The 22427-nt window shown below is 46.7% G+C and overlaps 1 protein-coding gene and 1 long non-coding RNA gene across 4 annotated transcripts in view; one reads left to right on the plus strand and one right to left on the minus strand.

The window, feature by feature from the left end:
• Positions 1–22427, plus strand: part of Wwp2 (WW domain containing E3 ubiquitin protein ligase 2) — a 122957-nt gene that overhangs the window by 49481 nt on the left and 51049 nt on the right. For all 3 annotated transcript variants that reach the window (XR_003947327.1, XM_006531299.4, NM_025830.4), the window contains one exon: positions 20493–20620. Coding sequence is in view for 2 of the 3 variants with exons in the window: in XM_006531299.4 (XP_006531362.1) it covers positions 20493–20620 (128 nt within the window). In the remaining variant the exon portion in view is untranslated. The remainder of the gene's footprint in view (positions 1–20492; positions 20621–22427) is intronic.
• On the minus strand, positions 19055–19954 carry Gm51547. The gene is made up of 3 exons (XR_003947447.1): positions 19858–19954; positions 19519–19661; positions 19055–19094 (listed from the first exon to the last, which is right to left on the minus strand). It is a non-coding gene; the product is annotated as a predicted gene, 51547 (long non-coding RNA).

Genomic DNA, 22427 nt, shown 5'->3' on the forward strand with positions numbered 1-22427 from the left:
GGGAGCGCAGCACTCGCATTCTTAGGAGAGGCAGCAGTGTCTGACAGTGACTGGGCTGGTGGTCAGCCTTGTGGGTGAGGGAGACCTATTGAGCAGAGCGTGACCTCTTATCAGTTAGGGACTCTGGCGGTCGCGATGCCTGGTGGTCATGCTTCTTTGGATGTGGGGTTTTCTGACTGCGTTTCTTTCTGGGGGGGGGGCTGATGGTTTCCTTTGGCATATTGGTTAACATCTTCTATGCTGAGAGTCTGAGCTCGTTCATACTTGTTATGCCTATTGGGGATGATGTAATTCTGCTTATTATTTCTCCTTATAACCTGTATTAGTGCTCTAAACTCATTTCCATGGCAACTGAATTCCTAGGCAAGAGAATGGTTTTAAATGTATTTGAGAGGTGGAGGAGGAGGAGGGGGAGGAAGGAAAGGAGGAGGAAGAGGATGATGTGTTCATTACAATGTATGAAATTCACAGACATTTTCAGGAAGAGAATTATATGAGTGTACTTATAAAAATTATCTTCTTACAATGGGCAGATTTTTGTTAGAAATCTTCCCAGGTAAGTCCCAGAGGGTACAGAATAATGCTTTTGGGAAATAGAGTTGTGTTCTAACCAGTACCCAGCATCTGACAGATCCCCTTGAGAGCAGAAATCAGCTTTTGAATTGGTTTGTTTATGCTTTTAAGGTGACCAGAGCTTATTGACTGCAAGAGCAAGTGGATGTTTGGGCATTTGCCCTTTGAGCCCCGGTTTCACTAGAAGCTGAGGTCTGTCTCCCTGGCCTCACTTCTCTTGAGTGTGTACAAAGGATCTCCTCACACTGAAGACCAGTCACAGTCAGTGACTTGCTGTGCTAGATGGCTTGTAGGATGTAGTATATAGTTAGGCCCTGTCATATGCTGGGCAAGTAGTACATCAGTAAATGAGTAGTCTAGAGCTGAGGGGAACAGAATCTCCTCAGTGGGAGCCAGCTCAAGCTGGGGTGCCTCGGAATCTCTCCCTTACAAAAATGCTTTCTCTGCACTAGTGCTTCATAACTACTTTCTTTGGCTTCCTTGGCAACTTTGGGTCTAACATACTGATACCACTGAATTTGATGCTCAAAGGATGACTCAATCAAGTTCAAACTCAGCACCCTCATAAAAATCCTTGTACTCTCAGTGACGGTGGTGGCAGTGGAGGACGAGCTGCTGCAGGAGGTCTCTGGGCGTGCTGACCAGCCAGCCTAGCCCACCTGATGGGCATCACTGGAAGACTCTGTTTTGGGTTTTTTTGTTTGTTTGGTTTGGTTTGGTTTGGTTGGTTTTGGTTTGGTTTGGTTTGGTTTGGTTTGGTTTGGTTTTTCGAGACAGAGGTTCTCTGTCCTAGAACTCACTCTGTAGACCAGGTTGGCTTTGAACTCAGAAATCCGCCTGCCTCTGCCTCCCAAGTGCTGGGATTTAAGGTACGAGCCACCACACCCAGCTGGAAGACTGTTTTAAAGGGGGCAGAAAGCATTCCTGGAGAAGACATTGAAAGTTATTCTCTGGCTATCATACATATGTACCTGCATATGTGTGTGTGTGTGTGTGTGTGTGTGTGTGTGTGTGTGTGTGTGTGGTATTTTATTAGATTCTGTAATCTTTCCTTTCTTTTGGGACAGGCTGGCCTTGAACTCTTCATCCTTTTACCTCCCAGCTGCTGAAACTGTACACATGTGTTCACCACATCTGGATTAACAATATCTTTTTTCTTTTAAAGATTAATTAATTTACTTTGTATATGAGTACACTGTAGCTTTCTTTGGACACACCAGAGAGGGCACCAGATCCCATTACAGGTTGTTGTGAGCCACCATGTGGTTGCTGGGATTTGAACTCAGGACCTCTGGAAGAGCAGTCAGTGCTCTTAACCGCTAAGCCATCTCTCCAGCCCAACAATATTTTTTAATAAAAACCACATATTTATTTGTTTCTCTCTATATTTTGTGTGTGTATGTGAGTGCCTAGTTCTCCTGTGGAGGTCAGAGGATTATTCTCTGGATCCCAACGTATCGGTCCTAGGCATCCCACTCAGGTTACCCGGCTTGGTGATGAGGGCCTTAACTTGCTGAGCCATCTCACCAAGCCTGACAAATACCTTTTTAATTGATACCTTTATAGGTAAAAATAGAAAAAAATGATTGAGAAAAGTGGGGTTCTATGACATGTACTTGTAGCCCCTGCTACTGTGGAAGGCTAAGGCAGGAGGATCACTAGAGCCACGAGGCTAGCCTGAGAAATACAAGGAGACTATGTTCCAATAAAAACAAAACAAAACAAATAAAATAAAATGGATGGGAACAAATAATCGTGAAATCAGAAGAACCGTTGACTTTGGAGGAGGAGACAGGGATACTAATGAAAGGCTTCAGAAGAAGTCTCAGGCCATGCTCTGTTCATTACATGCTGGGCTGCGGGGTGCTGGGTTCTAGAGGATTCTAGAGGATTCTAGAGGATTCTAGATGCTCAAAGGTTCTGTAATAGCTGCTTAGGTCTTTTCTGCCTGGTTTACACGTGTAATCGGGTAGAGTGGTTCTAGGGGGTGCTCCATGCTGGCCTCTTAGGACACCCTGTGGGACTTAGGGTCCAGGTGACAGCCTGCCCCCTCCAGGTAACATCCTTAATCTTGGTGGCCTGAGAGGGCTGGTTACACGCCATTTCATATTTGATTAGGGAAGAAACAAGTATGAGTTGCCCCAGGCTTGTGCACATTGGCATGCACTGTATATGCATTGGCATGCACTGTATATATATATATATATATATATATATATATATATATATATATATGCAGCGTTTCATGCCCGTGGAGGAGCTGGTATATGGTGAAGGCCTGGGGAGAGCATAGAAGGACATTCATGGTTTGTTTCTGTTGCTGGAACAAGGCTGGCTTTGGACACTTGCCAGCTAGGTTGGGAAGGACTCCCATGTCCTTGGTACTGTGCACCATCATGCAGGGTCCCCTCTCTCTATAGTGAGTTCAGTCTTAGTGATGTGAGGGAGCTCATGGAGCCGGCAGACACATGCAGGAGAGGAAGCCAGCGTGGCAGGGCAGTGAGCAGAGTGGACTAGGAGGGTTTCCTTTGTCCACATGTTCAGGACAGTGCCACTGATCCTAGGCGCTAAGGAGACCCAGTGGAATGTGCGCAGAGGGAAGAGGGACTGAGTAGAAAGGGTGACCCCCAGTGCTGCAGCCTTCCTTAGGGTCTCCTAGAGGTTAGAAATGGTCTCGAAACTCCAGGCTGGAATAGGAAAGCCAAGAAAGTCTGGCTTCCTTTGTGGTGTGCTGTTTCTGGATCACCTGTGATCCTCTCTCTTCTTTCTTCTTCTGTGTTGTGTGAGGTGAGTGGTGGGAGGGAACCCAGTCGGTGTACTGTCCGTGTGGGCCCTTTTCCTTCTCAGCCCAACCTTGTGGGGCCTTGGATGTGAACCTCTGGGAAGGTTCCTAGATAAGGAAATGAGTCAGCATAAAAGAATCGAGTCTTTATTTCCTTTTAGTTTCATGAAATTGTTAGTTTCCCCCATAGTGTTAGGGATGGAATTAAATGTTTGACATACTGTAGGCAGGTGCTGTGCTCTTGATCTGTATGTACCCCAGTCACCTGAGTTGTCTAGGTTGGCCTTCAATTCACTCTTCTACGGGGGTGGCCTTGAACTTGTGATCTCCTGCCTCAGCCTCCCGAATAGTTGGATTTACAGGCCTGTGTCACCAGGCCTGGTGGAGCTTTTCATTAGAAGGTCTCTGCAAGGGATCGTGGTTAGGAAGCTGGGTGTGGGGCTCAGCGTATTTTCCTTTGTCATGTCTGTATCAGTTTATTTTGAATATAGTGGATGTGAATGCTTTCTGATGCTGGGAGCTGAACCTAGAGCCTTGACCATGTCAGGCGGGCACTCTAGCTATAAGCTATACTCTCAGCACTTCATATGTGTTGTGCATGCGTGAGAGATAAAGGTCCTAAGGCCTTGGATTTCCTCAGGGCCCTCCAGATAGCATTTGAACATGTTCTTCACAGTGACATTCTAACTATGGCCGTTTTAGGACATCCTGGTAGTGGTTTTCTGTCTCCCTCTGTGACCCTTCTTTTTTGTCTTGCTATGACGAAAACCTCTTAGATTTATTAGCTCCCTTGACTTGGCATTAGTAACCCCCCTCCCCCAAGACTGGAAAGAGCTGTATTCTGGGAAGCCTGTACAGCCCAGAGCCTCTGGTGAGCTCTGAATAGCTCATGGGCTGTGTCTGCAGACAGCGGATCCCAGAAAGGAAAGACAAATAAACTCAGACGGGTGTGAGTCTGCTGGGAAGCCCGGGGGGTGGGGGGGTGGCCTAAGGGAGAATGGGGAAGCAAAGCTGACAGGGAGAGAGGCGCTTTGGGACCTGAGCCATTCTCCAGTCTCTGCTGGCTACTGCCACTCCTTCTTCCATGGAGCTGACCAAAGCTGACCTGGAGATGTTCCCTTGTCAGCCTGAAATGAAATAGAGTTTAGCACCTTTATGCTTCCCCTTAAAAGCTGGCTATGGTCTCATTCTCATTAGTGACGCTGGAAAGAAGAAAGGAATCTGTGTACATGCAGATTCATCATTCAGCAGTGACAGACGCAGTCCCTGCTCCCAGGGAGTCTTCAGGCTGTCTTCTGAGCTGTTGAGATCATGGACAAGCATTTGGGGCATTTTCAAAAGTAATTATGAAGATTGGTACCATCTAAATATGCACGTTGATGCACCAGTTATCTCTTAGTAAAAGTGACACTGTACATTTACTTATTTATATCTGTTTATTTTAGAACTAGCTATTTGACATTTCCTCTGTAGGAAAGGAGCCAAGGGAGAGGTAGTGTGGCCCAAAAAGCTGAGTAGGACTGAGGGTAAGGAAAGCCAGACTCACAGAAGTCATGGCGACAAAAATATAGAAAGGCACAGAACCTGATACCGAGGATGTTGTAACAAGACACTGGGCAACAACCACAAGTGCTAGTGTGTACACACCAAGTGTTTATACATCAGCATACCCATAGTGTGAACAAACCCAAGTGCCAGGACTATTGATGTGCCAGTGTGTACACAGCCAAGAGTGGAACATTCAAAGATACTTTGAAAGAGTTTGCTGATCTAGTGAAGTGGGGAACAGGGATGTCCCTCTATGCAGAGTGCTCTGCATGGACAAAGATAGAGAAAATAAGAGAGCTTGGCTTACTCAGGGACAGGAGTCCTTTGGTCATACTCCATGGGGGTGATTGCTGTAGCAGCCCTAACCCAAAAGCCTGAACCCAAAAGCCCCTGCTGTCATCTGGTTTGTTTTTATAAGAGCCATTTTACGTTCCCAGCAGAATTGGCAGGAGCACAGAAGTCCTTATTCACCTTTGCAGCCCTTGATCAGCCTATGTTTGAGGGAGGCTGGTGACACACTGTTCTCACTCAGAGGCAATTGTTTATGCTAGGGCTCTGGCTTGGTGATGTCCATTCTGAGGGTTTTGACGAATTCATGGTGTGTGTCCACCGTTACAGCCTCATGTGTTTCATTTAGTCAGCCCTCCTTGCTCTCCCTGGCTCTGGCACTGGTCCTTTCACTTCTTTATAGTTTTCCTTTCCTGGAATTCTGTGCACTGTGGGGCCACTTTCACACTGGTTTCATTGACTCAGAGTACAGTTGATTTCCGTTGAATACTGAATAGTATTTCAGTGTTTGCATCCAGCATGTTTGATTTATCTACTCACTTACTGAAGCGTACCTTAGTTGATCCTAAGTTTTGCTAACTATGAATAAAGCTGCAGTTAGCATTGGCTTCTCAGCAGTGCAGCCTTTATACACAGAACTTTCCCAAAAGGGAGGCTGGGAGTCCTCTGGTGCCTGCGAGAGGGGAGCTATGTGGGAATGCCCGGCACTGTACATTTAAGACTAAAATCAGAAACCAACTGATAGGATTTCTGGTCCTCAAAGAAATGTACACTTTTACCCCCTAAGACAGGGTCTCACTGTGTAGCTCTGGCTGTCCTGAAATTCACTATATAGACCAGGCTGGCTCAAAGCTCTGCTTACCTGCCCTCTGTCTCACAAGTGCCAGAATTAAAGGCACATGCCACCACCTGGCTGACTTTTTTTTTTGGTCTTGGGAACTTTAGTATCTGTGACAAAGCCCTTTGAGTCATGCTCCTTCCCTGCCAGTCTGCCCCTTGTCAGTCTGTGGCCAGCAGGTTCCATAGCATAGCTCCCATGCCACCCTGTGGTGAAACCTACTCTGTCCCCCAAACCAGCAGCACCAGAGGCCAGAGCCATCAGGGTAGAGTGCAGGAATGTGTCAGGAGCCACCTGGCTGGGGACAGTTCCCACACAGACCTTGGTCCTGTGTAGGTGACCCTGCAGTGCCACACAGGATGTTATGTGTTGGGCCTGGCTGACTCTTAATACTTTTAAGTCTCCACAGCCTGGACCAGAACAAGTCTCCATATGAAAACAGGCCATCCCGACTAAAAAATAAACCTAGTTCAGACCATTTGGACATCATAATTTCAACTGCTGGCTTCCTGTTCTCGAGTCTATATTGGCTTTGTTTGCTTGCTTGTTTAAATGATCAATGAGGATACCCAGCAGTCATGGAGCATGCCTTTAATCCCAGCACCTGGGAGGCAGAGACAGGCAGATCTCTGAGTTCCAGGCCAGCCTGGTCTACACAGAGAAACCCTATCTTGAAAAAATCAGCGAGGACTACCCTTGAGCAGTGGTAGAATAGAGATGAGACCGAAAAAAAATACTTGAAGCTACCTAGATGTAGTCATGGAGGAGACTGGAGAATGAGAAATAGAGGGTATCTCAGACTCACAAAGTGTGGTGGTGTCTACAGAGAAAGGAACCTCAGGGAAGGGGGTGTTTGTCACATCCCCTGCAGTGTTGGCTTGGCTGTGGGAAACATCATCCTCACCTCAGAGACACAGGCATGGGCAACAAGGCCGAGATAAGTGTGGCCACAATTTAGAATGCAGGACTGATAGATAGTATAGGACTTGTCAGCTCAAGAAATCTGTGGCTAAAAGGGAAAGGTCTAGAGAGAAGCCAGTGAGAAGAACTCGGGTCTTGGAGGAATGGCTCCTTAGTCAAAACATGGGCAGCTTGGTGTGTGTGTGGGAAGATGTGAGCAGAGCCGACTGCTAATGCTCTGAGCAGACATGGGTGGGAAGACAAGCAGGTGCGCAGCGCAAGCTGGAGTGCTTGCTCCTGGCAGTGCTTGGTGTGATGAGGTCTGACTTTTCCTTCAGGTTCTCTGGAGTGACGTAGCTCTCTGGAAGGTACCATAGTTACTGGAGGTGGTAATTGGGGTTTGACTTAGTGACTGTCTTGTGATAGCCAACATAATAGCATAAAAGGAGTGGCTCCTTTCAAATGCCAAAACAATTCTATATTTGAGGCTCCCCCCCTCCCGTTTTGTCATAGAACTAAAACCTAAATATTATATTATTTTATGGTCTCATTAAGTTATTATACCTTATTAGAAATTAAATGAAGATACTGGTTTCAACATTCTTTGTGCCTCCCATCTTTCTAGTTCCTCATTAGTTCACCTCACTCTGGAATCTGTTTCCAGCATTCTGTCACCCAGAAACCCACTCATGCCACCTGTAGGTTTAATACTGTGACCTAGTCCTAGACGTTCTGCGCCTCGCATTCTATGGGAGTCTCAGAGTGTTCCTTTTTCTTCTAATTTCATTCAAATTTATTATTTAAAGAAGTGGTGGCATATGCCTGTAATCCAGAGATGGAGGTAAGGCCAGCTTGAGTACCTAGCAGACCTTGTCTTATTGCCTCTTCTCGATAGTTTGATTTATGCAAAGAATTTTATGTATTCCATAAAAGTGGAACAAAGTATTCAAGAGAGGCATCATGGAAAGGTGATATAGGAGGCTTAGGGCTAGGGATTGAACATTGAAGGAGTGAGCGAAATCACGTGTGTATGGGGTTGGTGGGTGGGGTGTGGGTGCTGGGGATGAAGCCAGGCCCTCTTGCATGCTGGGAAGCTGTCTACCACTGAGCTGCATCCCCAGCCACATCTTTCTTTTTAAACTTATTTAGCCTGAGTGTCAGGCTCACCTCTGTCTGGGACTCCAGTTCCAGGAGATGCGATGCTCGATGCTCGATGCTCCGATGCTCCGTGTCGGCTGCAGTGGCAGTCAGGTCCAGGAGTTACAGCTCATCTAGCATGCCTGTAGAGAGGATGCATTATCTCATAAAGAAGCTCTACCTTTCTGTTGATAGTGTATGTGTACCACAGTGTGCGTGCACCTTGGATCTCCTTGGGTTTGAAGATGGTCTGATGTGGGTACTGGGTACTGGAAACTAAATTAAAATCTCTAATGCTCTTAACTGCTGAGCCCTTTCTCCTGCTTCTAATTTTAAAAATTGTATAAGAAACCCTTTAGTTTAATATTAGTGAAGCTGCCTACCTCTGGCTACTCATTGATCTACTTGGCATTGTTCTCTTTATATTAAAAAAAATGATTTTGTTTTGTCTTTATACATTTATTGATTGATTGATTGATTGTGTGTATTTTTGCTTAGTTTCTTGTTCTACCATGTAGGCTCTAGGGAACAAACTGAGGTCCTCCAGCAAGGCAGGCAGGCACCTTCACCTCCAGAGCTGTCTCACTGACCCTGCGTGGTATTTATGCCCCCATCCAGTTAAGGTCAGCCTTTTCCGAGGGTCTTTATACTCTAAGTGCTGTTTCTTATGACAGCATTTACTGATTTTTAAGCAAAAGAAACCCAGTCATGATCATTTGTAGTTTTGCACTGTCAGTTGGCCTGTTTATCTTTCATGTGATTCATGGTTTGTTTGAACTCATTTCCATCATTATGCTTCATAAAGTCTGTCTGTCTGTCCTGCCTGTTTGATTTTCCTAAACATTTAGTCTAAGATGGATGCAGGAGTGTAAGGGAGTGCCCCTGTAATTCTAACTTTTAGGGGACCCAAATAGGAGGATAGTGAACTTCAAGCCAGTCCAGTCTGTCTTTCATAGTGAGAACCCATTTCAAATAAAAAAAGAGAGAGAACTTTCTCAAAAGAAGCCTCCAAAATAAACAAACAAACAAGAATCTTGGTGAGTCGAGGGTGTTTCCGACTCACTTGATGGCTGGTTTGTCACATTCTGAGACTGGCTGTGTAGAGAGGCTCGAAGTGCCTGTGCACTCCCTGTGTGCACACTTTCTGTTGGATGTTTTGATGACTGCTAGCATTTCTATGCATTGGATCTACAGCATGTCCTTACAAATGGCCCTTGAAGGGGAACTGTGTTTATAACAGAGAGGAAAAAAAAATTAGTGAAGACCCAAAGTAGGATATGGTACAAATACTTATTTTTGTTTCTCCTTTAAAATGATAATGGCTTTGTGTGTGTGTGTGTGTGTGTGTGTGTGTGTGTGTGTGTGTGTTTACACATGTGGAGTTCAGACAATTTGCAGAAGTCCGTTTCTCCTTCCACCAATATAGGTTCAAGGGATTGAGCCGAGGCCATTGGGCTTTCAATTAAATCATAACACTTTACACTTAGAGAACAATGGACGGGAGAGTCATTAGGAATTTCTTCGTCTTCCGTAGTTTGTTGGTTTTCTTGCAGGAGGAGGAATGCAGGGAGAGTGGATTGAGACTCCAGGCTGAGTGTCTCGGGCGTGGGTGGGCTGCGAGCACCCCATTCGTCTTTGTGTCCCAGGTGAAGCCCAGAGTAGTGCCTTGCTGCACGTAGCCGCAACTCACTCAACTCGCTCAGTGTTTGCTGAGCTGAAAGAGCCTTGTGTTTCTGTGGGTCATTTGCCAGGACTTGAGGGTGGGTCTTGCCTACTGGTTTACATTCCTTTGCACCCTTGCTCTGAGGTGTGAGAGAGAGCACGGTACAGGGGCATGGGTGGAGGGGACTTTGTGTTTTTTAAACTCCCTGGCTTTTTCCCAGACATTGAGTCCCTTTCACAAGTGGAGATCTCACAGCTTAGCCCGTTTCTCATGTTCCATCTGGTGCCTTTCTCCCCATGCTTGATAGTTTCCATATTGAACATTTTCATAGACTCTTCCTTGCAGCTTTTATAAGGCTGACCCTAGACCCACGGATGAGTTGCCAGGTAACCAAGTCTTGTTTCAGGAAAGAATGTATAAAGGCAGTTCTCTGAATCTACCAGAAAAGAATATTTCTAACCTTTGAAGACCAGTCAAGTCTCATAGGTAGTTGCCCAAATTCTTGAGTGCTTATTGGGCCTTGAAAGCATGCGCCTCACAAAGGAGCCAGTCCCTGTACTGTTGTCCCCTGGCGATGGGCAGGGGTTCCAAAGAGAGGCCTTAATGGAAGAGGTCCTGGGAACTGGGGTGAGATGGGGCACCGTGCAGGGACTGCACTGATGTCACCACACAGCTGTGTTTGAGAACCGGTGCCTTTGTATCTTCCTACTTGTCTCTTTAGTTCCTTAGGCCAGGAGCGATGGATGGGGCAGCTCCCTGGAGCACTGACTCTAATTCTTCTCTTCTGCCACATGCTGGAGAAAGCACTTCTCTTAGAGATGGGGCATTGTGTTTCTTTGTTTTATAAAAGAACAATTTGCTCCATTTTTTGAGTCAAAAAACTAAGGTGAAATGGCTCTATATAGTGTCTGTATAAGAAACAGCTAGTATCTGTGAGGCAAAGGCTGATAACTTCCACAAAGTATTAGCACTGTGAAAATCAAAGTTAGCCAGAGATCTGGGTAGATTGCTGCATCCTTCTCATCTGTACGACTAGTAATATATCAACCTGACATAAGCTAGTGTCACCAGAGAGGATGGAACTTCGATTCAGACAGACTGACAGAAACAGAAAGGACAGAGAGAGAGAGAGAGAGGGAGGAGAGAGAGAGAGAGAGGAGAGAGGGAGAATGAAAGAGAAAACTGTGAAAAGGTAATGTGTGATTGGAGAGTTAATATTTGTAAATAAGATTGTAATAAAATAAATAGCTGGTGGTTGTGAATGGCCACAATATCAAGTGAAATTAAGAAACGCTTGGTGAAATGCAGCTGGCAGAACGGACACAGCTGACATTGTGGAAAGATGTAAACGTGTCTGTGTTTCTGGTATAGTTTGCTCACCGTGGGTAATGCCACACTCACAGGTTTTAGGCATCAGGGTAAAGGTATATTGGAGGGGAGAGGAGAGGAGAGGCGAGGAAGGAGGAGAGGGGAGGAAAGAAGGGGAGGAGGAGAACGGAGGAGGGGGAGGAGAAGAAGGGAGGAGAGGAGAGGAGAGGAGAGGAGAGGAGAGGAGAGGAGAGGAGAGGAGAGGAGAGGAGAGGAGAGGAGAGGAGAGGAGAGGAGAGGAGAGGAAGAGAGATCACGTTAGAATTGTGCCTAACACAGTGAGTCACTTAGCTCTTGCTTGTGATTGTGTGCTAGGCTTTGCTTGAAAATTACTGTTAGAGGAGAAGGGGCTGGAGGGATGATGGCTCAGTGGTAAAGAGCACTGGCTGCTCTTCCAGAGGTTCCGAGTTCACCGTCTGTAGTGTAATCTGATTCTTTCTTCTGCTGTGCTTGAAAACAGTGTTCATAAACATAAAATAAGTAAGCCTTTAAAAAAAGAAAATTACAGTTAGAGAATAGCGTGCAAAATGAAACCAGAGCTAGGAGCTGGTGTGGAAGCCGTATGTGTCTAATGAACTGAGTTATGATGCTTGATATCACTGTTTAGGGTCAGCCTTTGTGGAGAGCAATACCAAACACTAGCAGTGGGGAATTCTAGCCTTTGGCAGAGAGGCTATCCCTATCTCTGTCTGTGTGTCTGTCTGTCTCATTAGAATTTTACTAGTCTGACTCCTGGGCACAGTGATCTTCCTAGTAGCGATATGTGCCTTGTGGGTTGATTTCAGGATTGGAAGAGTTGGGGGCGCAGGGGGGCGGGGGTGAGTGACAGCATCTACAGATTACAGGCTTGAGCGTGCTTCTGGACCAGGCTGGCCTTTCTCATTCATCAGACCACTGTTTCTTAACTGCCTCCAATGAAGTCAAATTAGGTGCTGCATATGGAGAGTCACAAAACCAGACATGGTTCCTCTTTCATGGACCTTATTGAAGACAGATGTTAAACTAACAGAAGCAAAAACAAATACAAACTTGAAAGTCAGAGTCCCATAGGGAAATGATGAGGACTTAGGATGCAGCCACATGCAGCTGAGAGCGGATTTGCTCTAGATGAAGCACACACGCTAAGACCTAGGATTTGGCTTTCCATCCAGGTGGGTTGAGCGTCCAAGGAAAAGTGCAGGTGAGCAGATGAGCAGATGAGCAGATGAGCAGAGACCTGTAGCTTTCAGGTAGGAGGGCACAGCAGCAGCTAGGGAATGCCATTCCTTTCTTCCCTCCCTCCTGCTGCATGTGTGCCTTTGTGACTTGTCATGTCAGAACAGTTAGAAATAACTCACTGTGTCCCCAGTACAGTTGCCTCTCACTAGCCCTGGGGACTGATTTCCTGATCCCCCTAGACTAAAATTCACAAACACTAGGGTCTCACAGGTAAGGTGGCGTGACCATGTAACTTACCTAAATCTTCCCACATGCATTAAGTCACTCTCTATAAACCCTTTAAAGGCCATGCAAATAGTTTAAGGAATAATATCAGAAAATAAAGTCTGTCTTCATTCATTATGTATGCTCCCCCCAGTTCTTTTTGATCCCCAGTTGGTTGAATCTGTGGAGGTAGAGAACCCCCTGCTGTACTAGGGCCGGACACTAGAGCCTGCTCAGGAGTCAGTTCCTTCAGGATTAGAACTGTCAGCCAGGGAGGCAGTGGGAGGCCAGGGTAAGTGCCAGTAGGAAGAGAGGTTGGACAGACAGCTTGGTGTTCCAACTTTCTGCAGATTCCTCTTGTGTGTTAGTGGAGGTTGATAGCCCACAGGACAGATTCCTGTGTGAGTGTCCCATGTCCTTTAGTGCTGGTTCTGACAGTCTTTCATGTTGCTGCCTCTGTCCCGGGGCCTTTCTTACTTCTTCCAGTGTTGTGCTGGCTCATTTCCTCCATTCTGAACTTGAGCTGCCTCGTGAGTTTGGCAGAGTGGGGTTTTCCAATCATCGAAGCTCAGTGTGCGACCTGAAGTAGGAGCTCACAAGGGACAATTAATTCTGTCTTAGGGAGACCTTGGTCCAGCATAGTAGCAGCCATCGAGAGCGTTGCTGTCTCCTCCAGGCTGAGCAGAAGCCGATCATTTGTCTTACTGGAGTTAAATGGACTTGGAGCAGTGCTGTGTCTTCTTTCCCTGTCATTTCTGAGGCCTGCAGCTTAGAGGTAGTGTGCAGAGTGGGGCCGTAATTACTCTGGGGGTGACTCATGCTCTCGTTTTAGCTCTAATTGGGCCTTCCTTTCCTCACCAGCCCATTCACCTCCCTCCCTCTCTCTCTTTCTTTCTTTCTTTCTTTCTTTCTTTCTTTCTTTCTTTCTTTCTTTCTTTCTGTCCTTCTGTGTTGTTGTTGTTGTTGTTTTGTTTTGTTTTGTTTTTTGTTTTTTTCTGGTTTTTCCAGACAGGGTTTCTCTGTGTAGCCCTGGCTGTCCTGGAACTCACTTTGTAGACCAGGCTGGCCTCGAATTCAAAAATCCACCTGCCTCTGCCTCCCAAGTGCTGGGATTAAAGGCGTGCGCCACCACGCCCGGCTTTCTTTCTCTTTTTAAAGCAGTGTTTGAGTGAGGAGCTCTGAGGTGAGGGTAGGGTAGGGTGGGCTTGCCTATTGGGATGGTAGAGGAGGAACTCCTTTTCCTGTCACCACTTGCCTCAAACCTCTCTCCCCCGCCCCCCACCCCTTTTTGTCTCTTCTCTACTTCTATTTTAAATGCCCATTTCTTGCTGATTCTTACTGGAAACTGGCCCAGCTCCATTTAACTTTTTTTCCCATGCTGCTATTAATAGACAGTGACCGGCTAAGAGTCTGAGGCGAGGAGAGTATGGTGGGCAGGTACTCTCTGGATTCTAGAGCAAGTGGGGTTGATTCTGGTCACACAGATGGGACACATGTATTAGGCTGTTTTAATGTCTGCTTGTTTGATTGAATTAAAGGAAAATCATCAGTTGTTAACTCCTTAAACTTCTCTTTCCTGCACCAATGGGCAGACCTAAGGTCAAAGAACTCCATGTCCCAGGTGTGTCACTGAGACAGAGCATGCTTGGGATCTGGGATTCAGCCAGCGCTCAGCTTTAAGGAGTCTCCACATTCACCAACAGAGATGTTTGTAGGGTCTCAGGCTTGTCTTAAGTCATAGTCCCATCAAAGCCTCCTGTGTCCCTGTGCTAGTCCTCCCTGCAAGTTACCTGCCGTTTACAACCTTTATTTTTCTCTCTGTTAGTGAGATAGTTCTGTTGTGACTGAGATATACAAACTATTATCACTATTATGTTTTGTTTTTGTTTTTAAAATATTATTGTTATTATTTTTTAAACAATTTATTTATTTTATGTATACGAGTACACTGTACCTGTACAGATGGTTGTGAGCCATCATGTGGTTGTTGGGAATTGAACTCCAGCCTTGCCTGCTCCGGCCCTGCTTGCTCCAGCCCAAAGATTTATTTATTATTATATGTAAGTACACTGTAGCTGTCTTCAGACACACCAAAAGAGGGCATCAGATCCCATTATAGATGTTTATGATGTACCATGTGGTTGCTGGGAATTGAACTCAGGACCTCTGGAAGACCAGCCAGTGCTCTTAACCGCTGAGCCCATTGCTATTTATTTATTTATTTATTTATTGGTTTTTTTTGAGACAGGGTTTCTCTGTGTAGCCCTGGCTGTCCTAGAACTCACTCTGTAGACCAGGCTGGCCTCAAACTCAGAAATCCGCCTGCCTCTGCCTCCCAAGTGCTGAGATTAAAGGTGTATGCCACCACTGCCTGGCCCATCACTATTATTTTTAAGTTATGAAATAAGACAGACTTAACTTTAATCCCAGTACCAGGGAGGCAGAGGTGGCTGGGTCTTTGTGTGTGAGGCCAGCCTAGTCTACAAAGTGAGACTCTGTCTCAAAATAAAAACAAATCATAACAAGGAAACAAAAATACCTCATTATCGTTTTAGCTTGCATTTCCCTAAGAGCTCAGGGTGCTTGCTGGTGATGCTTTTGTGTTTCTTTCCTGCCGGCAGGCCTTTGATGAAGAGTGTTCACACCTTTTACTTCTAAAATACTCAGTTAACTTGTTAAGTTTGAGACATTGTGTGTTCTAGAGAAAAATCCTTTTGATGTTCTGTACTTGCAGTCCATGGACTGTCTTTTCATTGGTTTTTAATTTAATGTCTTAAGACTTATTTTTAATTATGTGTAGGTGTGCGTATTTACACGTGCGTGTGTGCACAGTAGTGAGTGCTGACTCTGGTCATTGACAGAGGCCTCAGCTCAGGGCTCCTCGGAGCTGGAGTTAGATACATGAGTGAGCAGCCTGAATCAGGTGCTGGGAAGTGAACCTGGATCTCTGGAAGAGCATCTAGTGCTCTTAGTCACTGAGAAACCAAGGCACCTAGGAGCATCTAGTGCTCAGGACCCCTCATTTTTTTTTGGGGTGGGGGGATAAAAATTCTGATTTATCCAAATAAAAGCTGATACTCCCCTAATCTCTTAGTAATCACAGTGATATGTGAGGAGCCTCTTCAAACACATGATTAAAAATCCAGTGGCCACACAGCCAGAGGTCTGTGGACAGGCCCAGACAGGGGGTTCTGACACACTCATGCTTTGGCTGTATCAGGACAAGACAGCACGTGTGCTGGGGTTCTGCCAGGCAGGAGGAACGAGCATGATTTATCTGCTGGCAAATGAGTCTCCTCCACAACACAGAATCATTCTTTTATCTAAATCTATCTATCTTCTCAATCCTGGACATCAAAGTAGTCAATCACGGCCTAGGACCCCTCATTCTTGATGGTGTCTTTGAAAGAGCAGTTTGTCACAGCAGCATTATGGACACATGAGTGTATAAAAGTGTCTTTTATTCACTTGATGTGATTGCCATCTCCAAGCCTTACTGCCTCCGTCTGCTAATGCAGGCCTCGTCCTGGAACCTTCCAGCCTCCGTACAATCTTATTAGCATAGAATGTTTTCAGCTTCTGAGACTTACTGCTGAATAAGCTCACCCTTTCTAGCTCTTGCTGAAAGCTGGCTGGCTCAAACTCCTCTCCACACTGACTGATTCAATCTGGCTTCTCTCAGTTTCTGACTGAATTGCTGCTTGGCCTTATACTAACTTTGGCAATGTGTTCTAATCTTCTGTCTCCTTGTTCTCTAGCTCGTTCTGTCTTCATCTTTGTCTAGCTTGCTCTCTTTCTCTCTGCAACCCGTCTTTATACCCCTGTCCTGATAAGGCTGCCCCTCCCTCTGCACTGTCCTCTCCTGGGTCTCTCGCTCTTCTCGTGGGTTAGGCAGATCCTGTTCTGTTAAATCTTTCTCTGATTTGTCCCTTTCTCTGCCATCCCTTTCAAACATGGGGGATTCCTTCTACAGACTACCTTCATTGTTTTGGGATTTAAAGGTGTGTACTAAGGGTGTGCCTGTATTCCAGCCAGAGGGTTTAAAGGTGTGTGCTAAGGGGCTGAGCCACACCACAACTAGAAACAGTTCTTTTTCTGTAAATAACACAATTTCGGGGTACAGAGAGTGATCAAATATCCTGCGACGCACGTGTGTTGGAGCAAGCCGGAAGGGCAGTGTATTTCACTGTGCTGTCGGCTCCCTGGGGTCAGGGACTGGCAGTCAGAGGTGACAGTTGAGTAACAATTCAGTGATTCACAAGAAGGATGAGACAAGATGTCTCAAGACATCTAAGGCTGTGGTTGTCAGGATACAGATGAAGTTTCAGGACTGAGATGAGAGTCAAGAGCAGTTGCCTGAGACCTCCTCTGCTTCAGGACCATTTTGAGGAGTGCGGAGAGAATCCCAGGCTCTGGCCTTAATTGGCGTTGCTTGGTGGCTTCAGTTCCTGATGGAGGAACTGAGGTAAGGGTATTACCAACATTCGAAGAAGGATTTGACAGAAACAGAGCTAAGTTTCCGTAACTGGGCAACTTGAAACCATTGTGGAGTTTGGCCTGACTGGCATGGTGGTTAAGCTGTCTCCTCATTGCCTGGTGTGTGTGTAGGGGAGGGGGGCTTCATAGAGACTTCTTGCCCCTACAGTGTGGAGGAGGATAAAGCCAAGGTTGAAGTCATTGGCAGAGCTGAAGCCAGGATGTCTGTGGCAGAGGCCAGCTCATCTCCTCTCCGTTGCCTCCAGTTTGTCTTTGTCCTAGCGCTATTTTGGCCTGTGGTTTGTGGTTTCGGTGAGTGAGCCAGTTTGTATCACAATACAATTGCATCTTTTAAGGGTTGAGTGAGCAACCCAGGAGAGGAAACTGCTGAAGAGACTTTCCTCAATTGGTAAGGCTTTGTCTTCTCTGTGATGGTCTTCTTTTAAGGTAATGCAAGGGCAAGAAGAGGGAGGGGGAGAGAGGTGGAGAGAGAGAGAGAGAGGTAGAGAGAGAGAGAGAGGGAGGGAGGGAGGGAGGGAGGGGGGAGGAGGTAGAGAGAGAGAGAGCTAGAGGTAGAGGAGTTAGAGTTAGTTTGGTGTGGTGTCTGGGGGCGGGGGTGATAGTGGCAGTTGGCTCAGCTGGGAGGCAGCAATTCATGCAAAGTGGTCCCAGCTGCCCCTGATTTATGGGCTAATCCCGGCCCTGCTCCAGCCTGTCATTCAGGGTAAGCTGCTATCATTAGTGGTTAAACATTTCTGAAAGTATTCTCTGTCGACTCTGACCACATGCCCTTTCGTGGAAGAGGGGAAGGGAGGAGCCAGGAGAGCCATGAGCCCCACCCTGTTAGCCATATCCCCCCCCCCCCCCCTGCTCTATGGAGACGACAAGGAATGGGTTTGTCATGGCCTGTGTGTCTGATAGCGGCCTTGCTGCCTCTCCTCCCTGAGGGACCTCCCAGGAAGGTCTTCTGTTGTCTGTGGAAGAGGAATCTTGGCTGGAATAAACCTTCACTAGCTAGCTTCATCTCTTTCAAGCTCTCTGCCCTCAACCGTACACACTGAGCCACCCTGGACAGTTGCTGCAGTCGCCTTTCCCTCACAACTGCTGTGTACAATTTCTGTTTTTGCGAAGTGCTTAGTACTAATATTTCTTCCCACCAATGGGGGCTTTGAAATTCTTTGAGGTATGGCTGACAGTTTTTTGATTTGTGAAATTAGTGTGAGGAAAAATAAGATGGAACAGGAAGGAAGTCTGAACTGAGCCCTTACCTTTATGGCTGAGTTGTGTCCTCTCTTCAGCTTCTGATGACCACACTGGCTTTACGTAGTGTGGATTCAGAGTTTGCTGGGTCTTGAAGTCTGTCTGTCTTTCTGTCTCTGTTCTCACTCACTTTCACTGTGTTTGGTTTTGAGACGAGGTTTTGCCACATGGCCTTGGCTTGCCTTGGCTCCCTTTGCAGATCAGCCTCCTCTGTGCTGGGCTTAAAGGTGTGGGGCACCATTGCCAACTTTTTTTTTAAAGATAAAATTTCATTTTGTAGCTCTTGGTCTGGTACTTGCTGTGTGACCCAAGCTGTTCTCAAACCTTCAGCAATCCTTCTGACTCAGCTTCCTGAGTGCTAGCATAACAGATGTGTGCCACCACATTTGCCTCTGCACGCACGCGCACACACACACACACACACACACACACACACTCACTACCCCAAGGACAACTGTTCCTTCTCTTAAAAAAAAAAATAAAATAAAACCTTTTATGGGTTCTTTTCCTTATCAGAAGTATACAAGCTCCAAGAAAGCAACTAGAAAAATTTAAGAATACCAAAACCGAAAGCACAGCACCCCTATTCACAGCTCCCAAGGTTATCACCCTTAGTAGTTTGGTTTGTGTCCAGCTAGTCACAAGACTCCTTTATGGACAGCTGGGGCGGGGGCGGGGGTGGGGGGGACGGCGCGTAGTGGTGGTGCTGCTGCTGCTGCTGCTGCTGAACGCCTTTAATCCCAGCACTCAGTAGTCAGAGGCAGGTGGATCTCTTGAGTTCGAGGCCAGCCTGGCCTACAGAGCAAGTTCCAGGACAGCCAGCGCCACACGGAGAAACCCTATCATGAAAAAAGCAAGAAACTGAAAAGACTCTTTTCCTGAGAAAGTGTGTGGTGGGATGGTTCCTAACCCTGCAAAGCTAGCTGCTCTCTGTGCCACTGGTCTGTCAGTCCCAGCCTGCTGGAGAGTACTCGGCAACAGGGGACTCTGGTGGCTGTTTTCCCCAGCAGTGAACTCTGTAAGAGGTCACGGCTTGCCACTTACCCATTATTGGGAGAAAGTAGCTCCAGAGTCAACAGACCCCCTCCCCGCCCCATCTACTGCCCCCCCCCCCACTGTCCCCCCATCCATTGTCCTTCTCCTTTGAGAAAACGGGCGGGGAGGGGCTGGGGGGGCTGTCCAAGCTTCCCTCTGTAGAACTTCCTGTTGTTTGTGTATGTATCTGTAAATGAAGGCAATAGGCTGTGCTGAGGGAAATGGTACCTTAAAGTGCAGGGCCTAGGTCATGGGGTATAGCTTAGTGCATATGGTTTTCCTCTGGGGTCACTGTGATCCGGTCTGTTGTTGATGGTTCTTCCGCCCTGCGCCCTGTGGTGTAGGCTGTTTTTCAACCTTTAATTCCTTTCCTGGAAAGAAACAGACTTGTCTTCATTCAGTAGGTGGCATTTAAGCCATCTGGTCATTGCAGATGAAATGACTGTGGGCATACCGAGAGAGAATGTCTGTTAATGAAAGAGCCAAACCAACAAGCAGAGAAACTTAGAAGTTAGGAGTTTTCACAGAGTGGAATGAAGGCAATCTATAAAGCAAGCCTGAGAATACCTTCTCTTCCATGCTCTGTGCTCTGAGCAGAGGTCAGCTAGGTTTCTGCTGGGTCCTCCCATCTCTGTGGTTAGGTCCAGGTTTCTGCTGGGTCCTCCCATCTCTGTGGTTAGGTCCAGGTTTCTGCTGGGTCCTCCCACCTCTGTGGTTAGGTCTGCTTCTATGCTGTCTCTCACTCTGCAGGGCTGCTGAGTGTCTTCTCTAGGTACGCTGTGCCGCCATATGCATTGCTTCTCACCACCTAATTATCCTTCCAATGACAGAGAAAGTTGATTGCAGAAGTTTTGGGGCCCTTTTACCTTTCTCCTACCATCTGTCCAGAGATTTTTGTTTATTTCTAACACTTAGGCCCAATAAAAATAATGTGATGGTCACAGGGTATTTGCCAGTTATTTCAAATGTGGGGGTGATTTGCTCCAGATTTGTTTACTTCAAGTGGAAAAGTTTGCACAAAGCTGCCTTTTGGGTTTTTACCAAGAAGGAAGCTTCCATGGGTCTCTGCTCAGAGCCAGCGCCTATTAAGTGAAAAGCTGGAGTGGCTACAGGTCCTGTTTCTAATAAATAGCAAGAGAGGGGAAGCGTCTTTCTTTCTCACAGTGACTTATGTTGGTTTGCTTTCTACTCTGCACCCCCAGGACGCACAGACACTCAGGTGGCTCAGCCAGGACAGCCACAGCAGCCAGTGAACAAAGCCCTGGCGCTAGGAACCGCCACCGCCAGCCTGTGAAGAACTCTAGCAGCAGTGGCTTAGCCAATGGCACAGGTGAGTGATGACACAGCGGCAGCCTGCACTAAAGCAGGATGCTCTTGCTGTCCTGTTTGCACTTGGGGCATTGCCTTCTGTGCCACAATATAGTGGACTGAGAGAAGCCACCAGCACTTGTGTGCATTTGAGTCCACTGCTTATTCCATTGACCCATTTTCTTTGGCCTCTTTGGCTTATTCTGGACAGCTAAGGTTATTCTCCATGTTCCCTTGCATGCCTAAAATAGTCTTTTGGGTCTGGGGATTTAGCTCAGTTGGTAGAGTGTTTGGGTAGCATGCCTGAGATAGACTGTGGCTTCAGTCTTTAGCACCTCATCAAACTGGCTTAGGGATGCGTGCCTATAATCCCAACACTCAGAGGGAGAAGGAGGTAGGAGGAACAGAAGTCAAAGGTCATCCTGGCCATATGACCAAGTTCAAAGGCAGCCTGGGATACATGAAATTCTCTTTCAGAAAATAGAACTGAAAAACAAAATATTCCTTTGTACAGATAAAAAATTTAAGTATGCTTTTTTAAAATTAATTTCTTATCAATATTGGATTTCATTTGGATTAAACTAAAGATATTTCGTTTAGTTTGTATGTGTGTGCCTGAGGGCATTTATGTGCACTACACACATACAGGTGCTCTTGGAGACCAGAAGAGGGGGTCATAGCTCCTCAAACTAGAGTTAAAGCGCTTAGGAGCCATCCAGTGTGGGTGCTGAGAACTGGACCCAGACCCTCTGGGAGATGCTTAACCACTGGGCTGGGCCTCCAGTCCCCTTGTGGTGGTGTTGTTTTGTTTGTTTGTTTGTTTGAGGCAGGGTCTCACTCTGTAGCACTGGCAGGCCTGGAAGTTACTATGTAGACCAGATGAACCTCAGCTCATAGGGATGTGCCTACCACTCCCCCAAGGCTGCCACATCCAACCTTAGGTGTCTTATTTATGAATGACCAATTTGGAAAAACAAAAACAACAACCCAGTTTAGGGAGTATGTCAACTAGGGAAAAAGAAAAGACTTGAGTTTGCCCCAAGACCCGAGTGAGAAAAGGCAACAGCATTCCGAGGGTGGAGATCCTGACAGTGTTGAGTCCCCACTAGATACTGCTGTCACCATTCCAGCATGGACACCACGAGAAAGGAGACACTCGGTCCTATCCACACCCAGGGATTTATCTGCACTTGGCTCTGCTTCCTGGTACTCAGGAAGGGAAGGCCTGTTACAAAGTAGATCATTTTCATCTTATTGCTGTCTCACTGAGATGGTGTCAGGCAAACATTCATTTTCTAAAGGTTTTGAGGCCTGTTAAGTCTTTAGTGACAAGGGGTCATTTGCTCATTTGTCTCTTTACTTTGGGGCCAGTGGGAGGAGATGTGGGCATTTGCTTCCCCAGATGTAGATAGGGGAGTATAATTCCAGTTGGGAGTGAGTGACATGGAGATGGTTGTTATGGATGCCTGTTTGTGATTGCAGTCCTGTGACATGAAGACGCAGCGCATAGTCTTGTTGCTGTGACTGTTATTTGCCTGTGACAGACTGGCAGAGTGGCACTCTACTTGGTTTGCTGTGTCGTGGATTTCAGGTCTCGGGAAACTGTGTGGGGCTTGAGAGCCTTCTTCTGTAGCTTAGGTAGCCTAGTTACCTCACTGTGTACAAGGAATGGCGGGTAAGGTGTGAGCCTGGGGCGTCCCTTAGCGTCCTGCTTGGCGTTGGGGACCCGCCTGAAGGAACCTCCTGGGTGAAAGTGACAACAGATGTGAGGTCTCAGAGGCCACTTTCTCTGCCTACCCAGTGCTCAGGAGGCAACTAATTCCCCTGTA

The sequence above is a fragment of the Mus musculus genome, chromosome 8 (assembly GCF_000001635.26).
Source record: "Mus musculus strain C57BL/6J chromosome 8, GRCm38.p6 C57BL/6J".
NCBI classification, from domain to species: domain Eukaryota; kingdom Metazoa; phylum Chordata; class Mammalia; order Rodentia; family Muridae; genus Mus; species Mus musculus.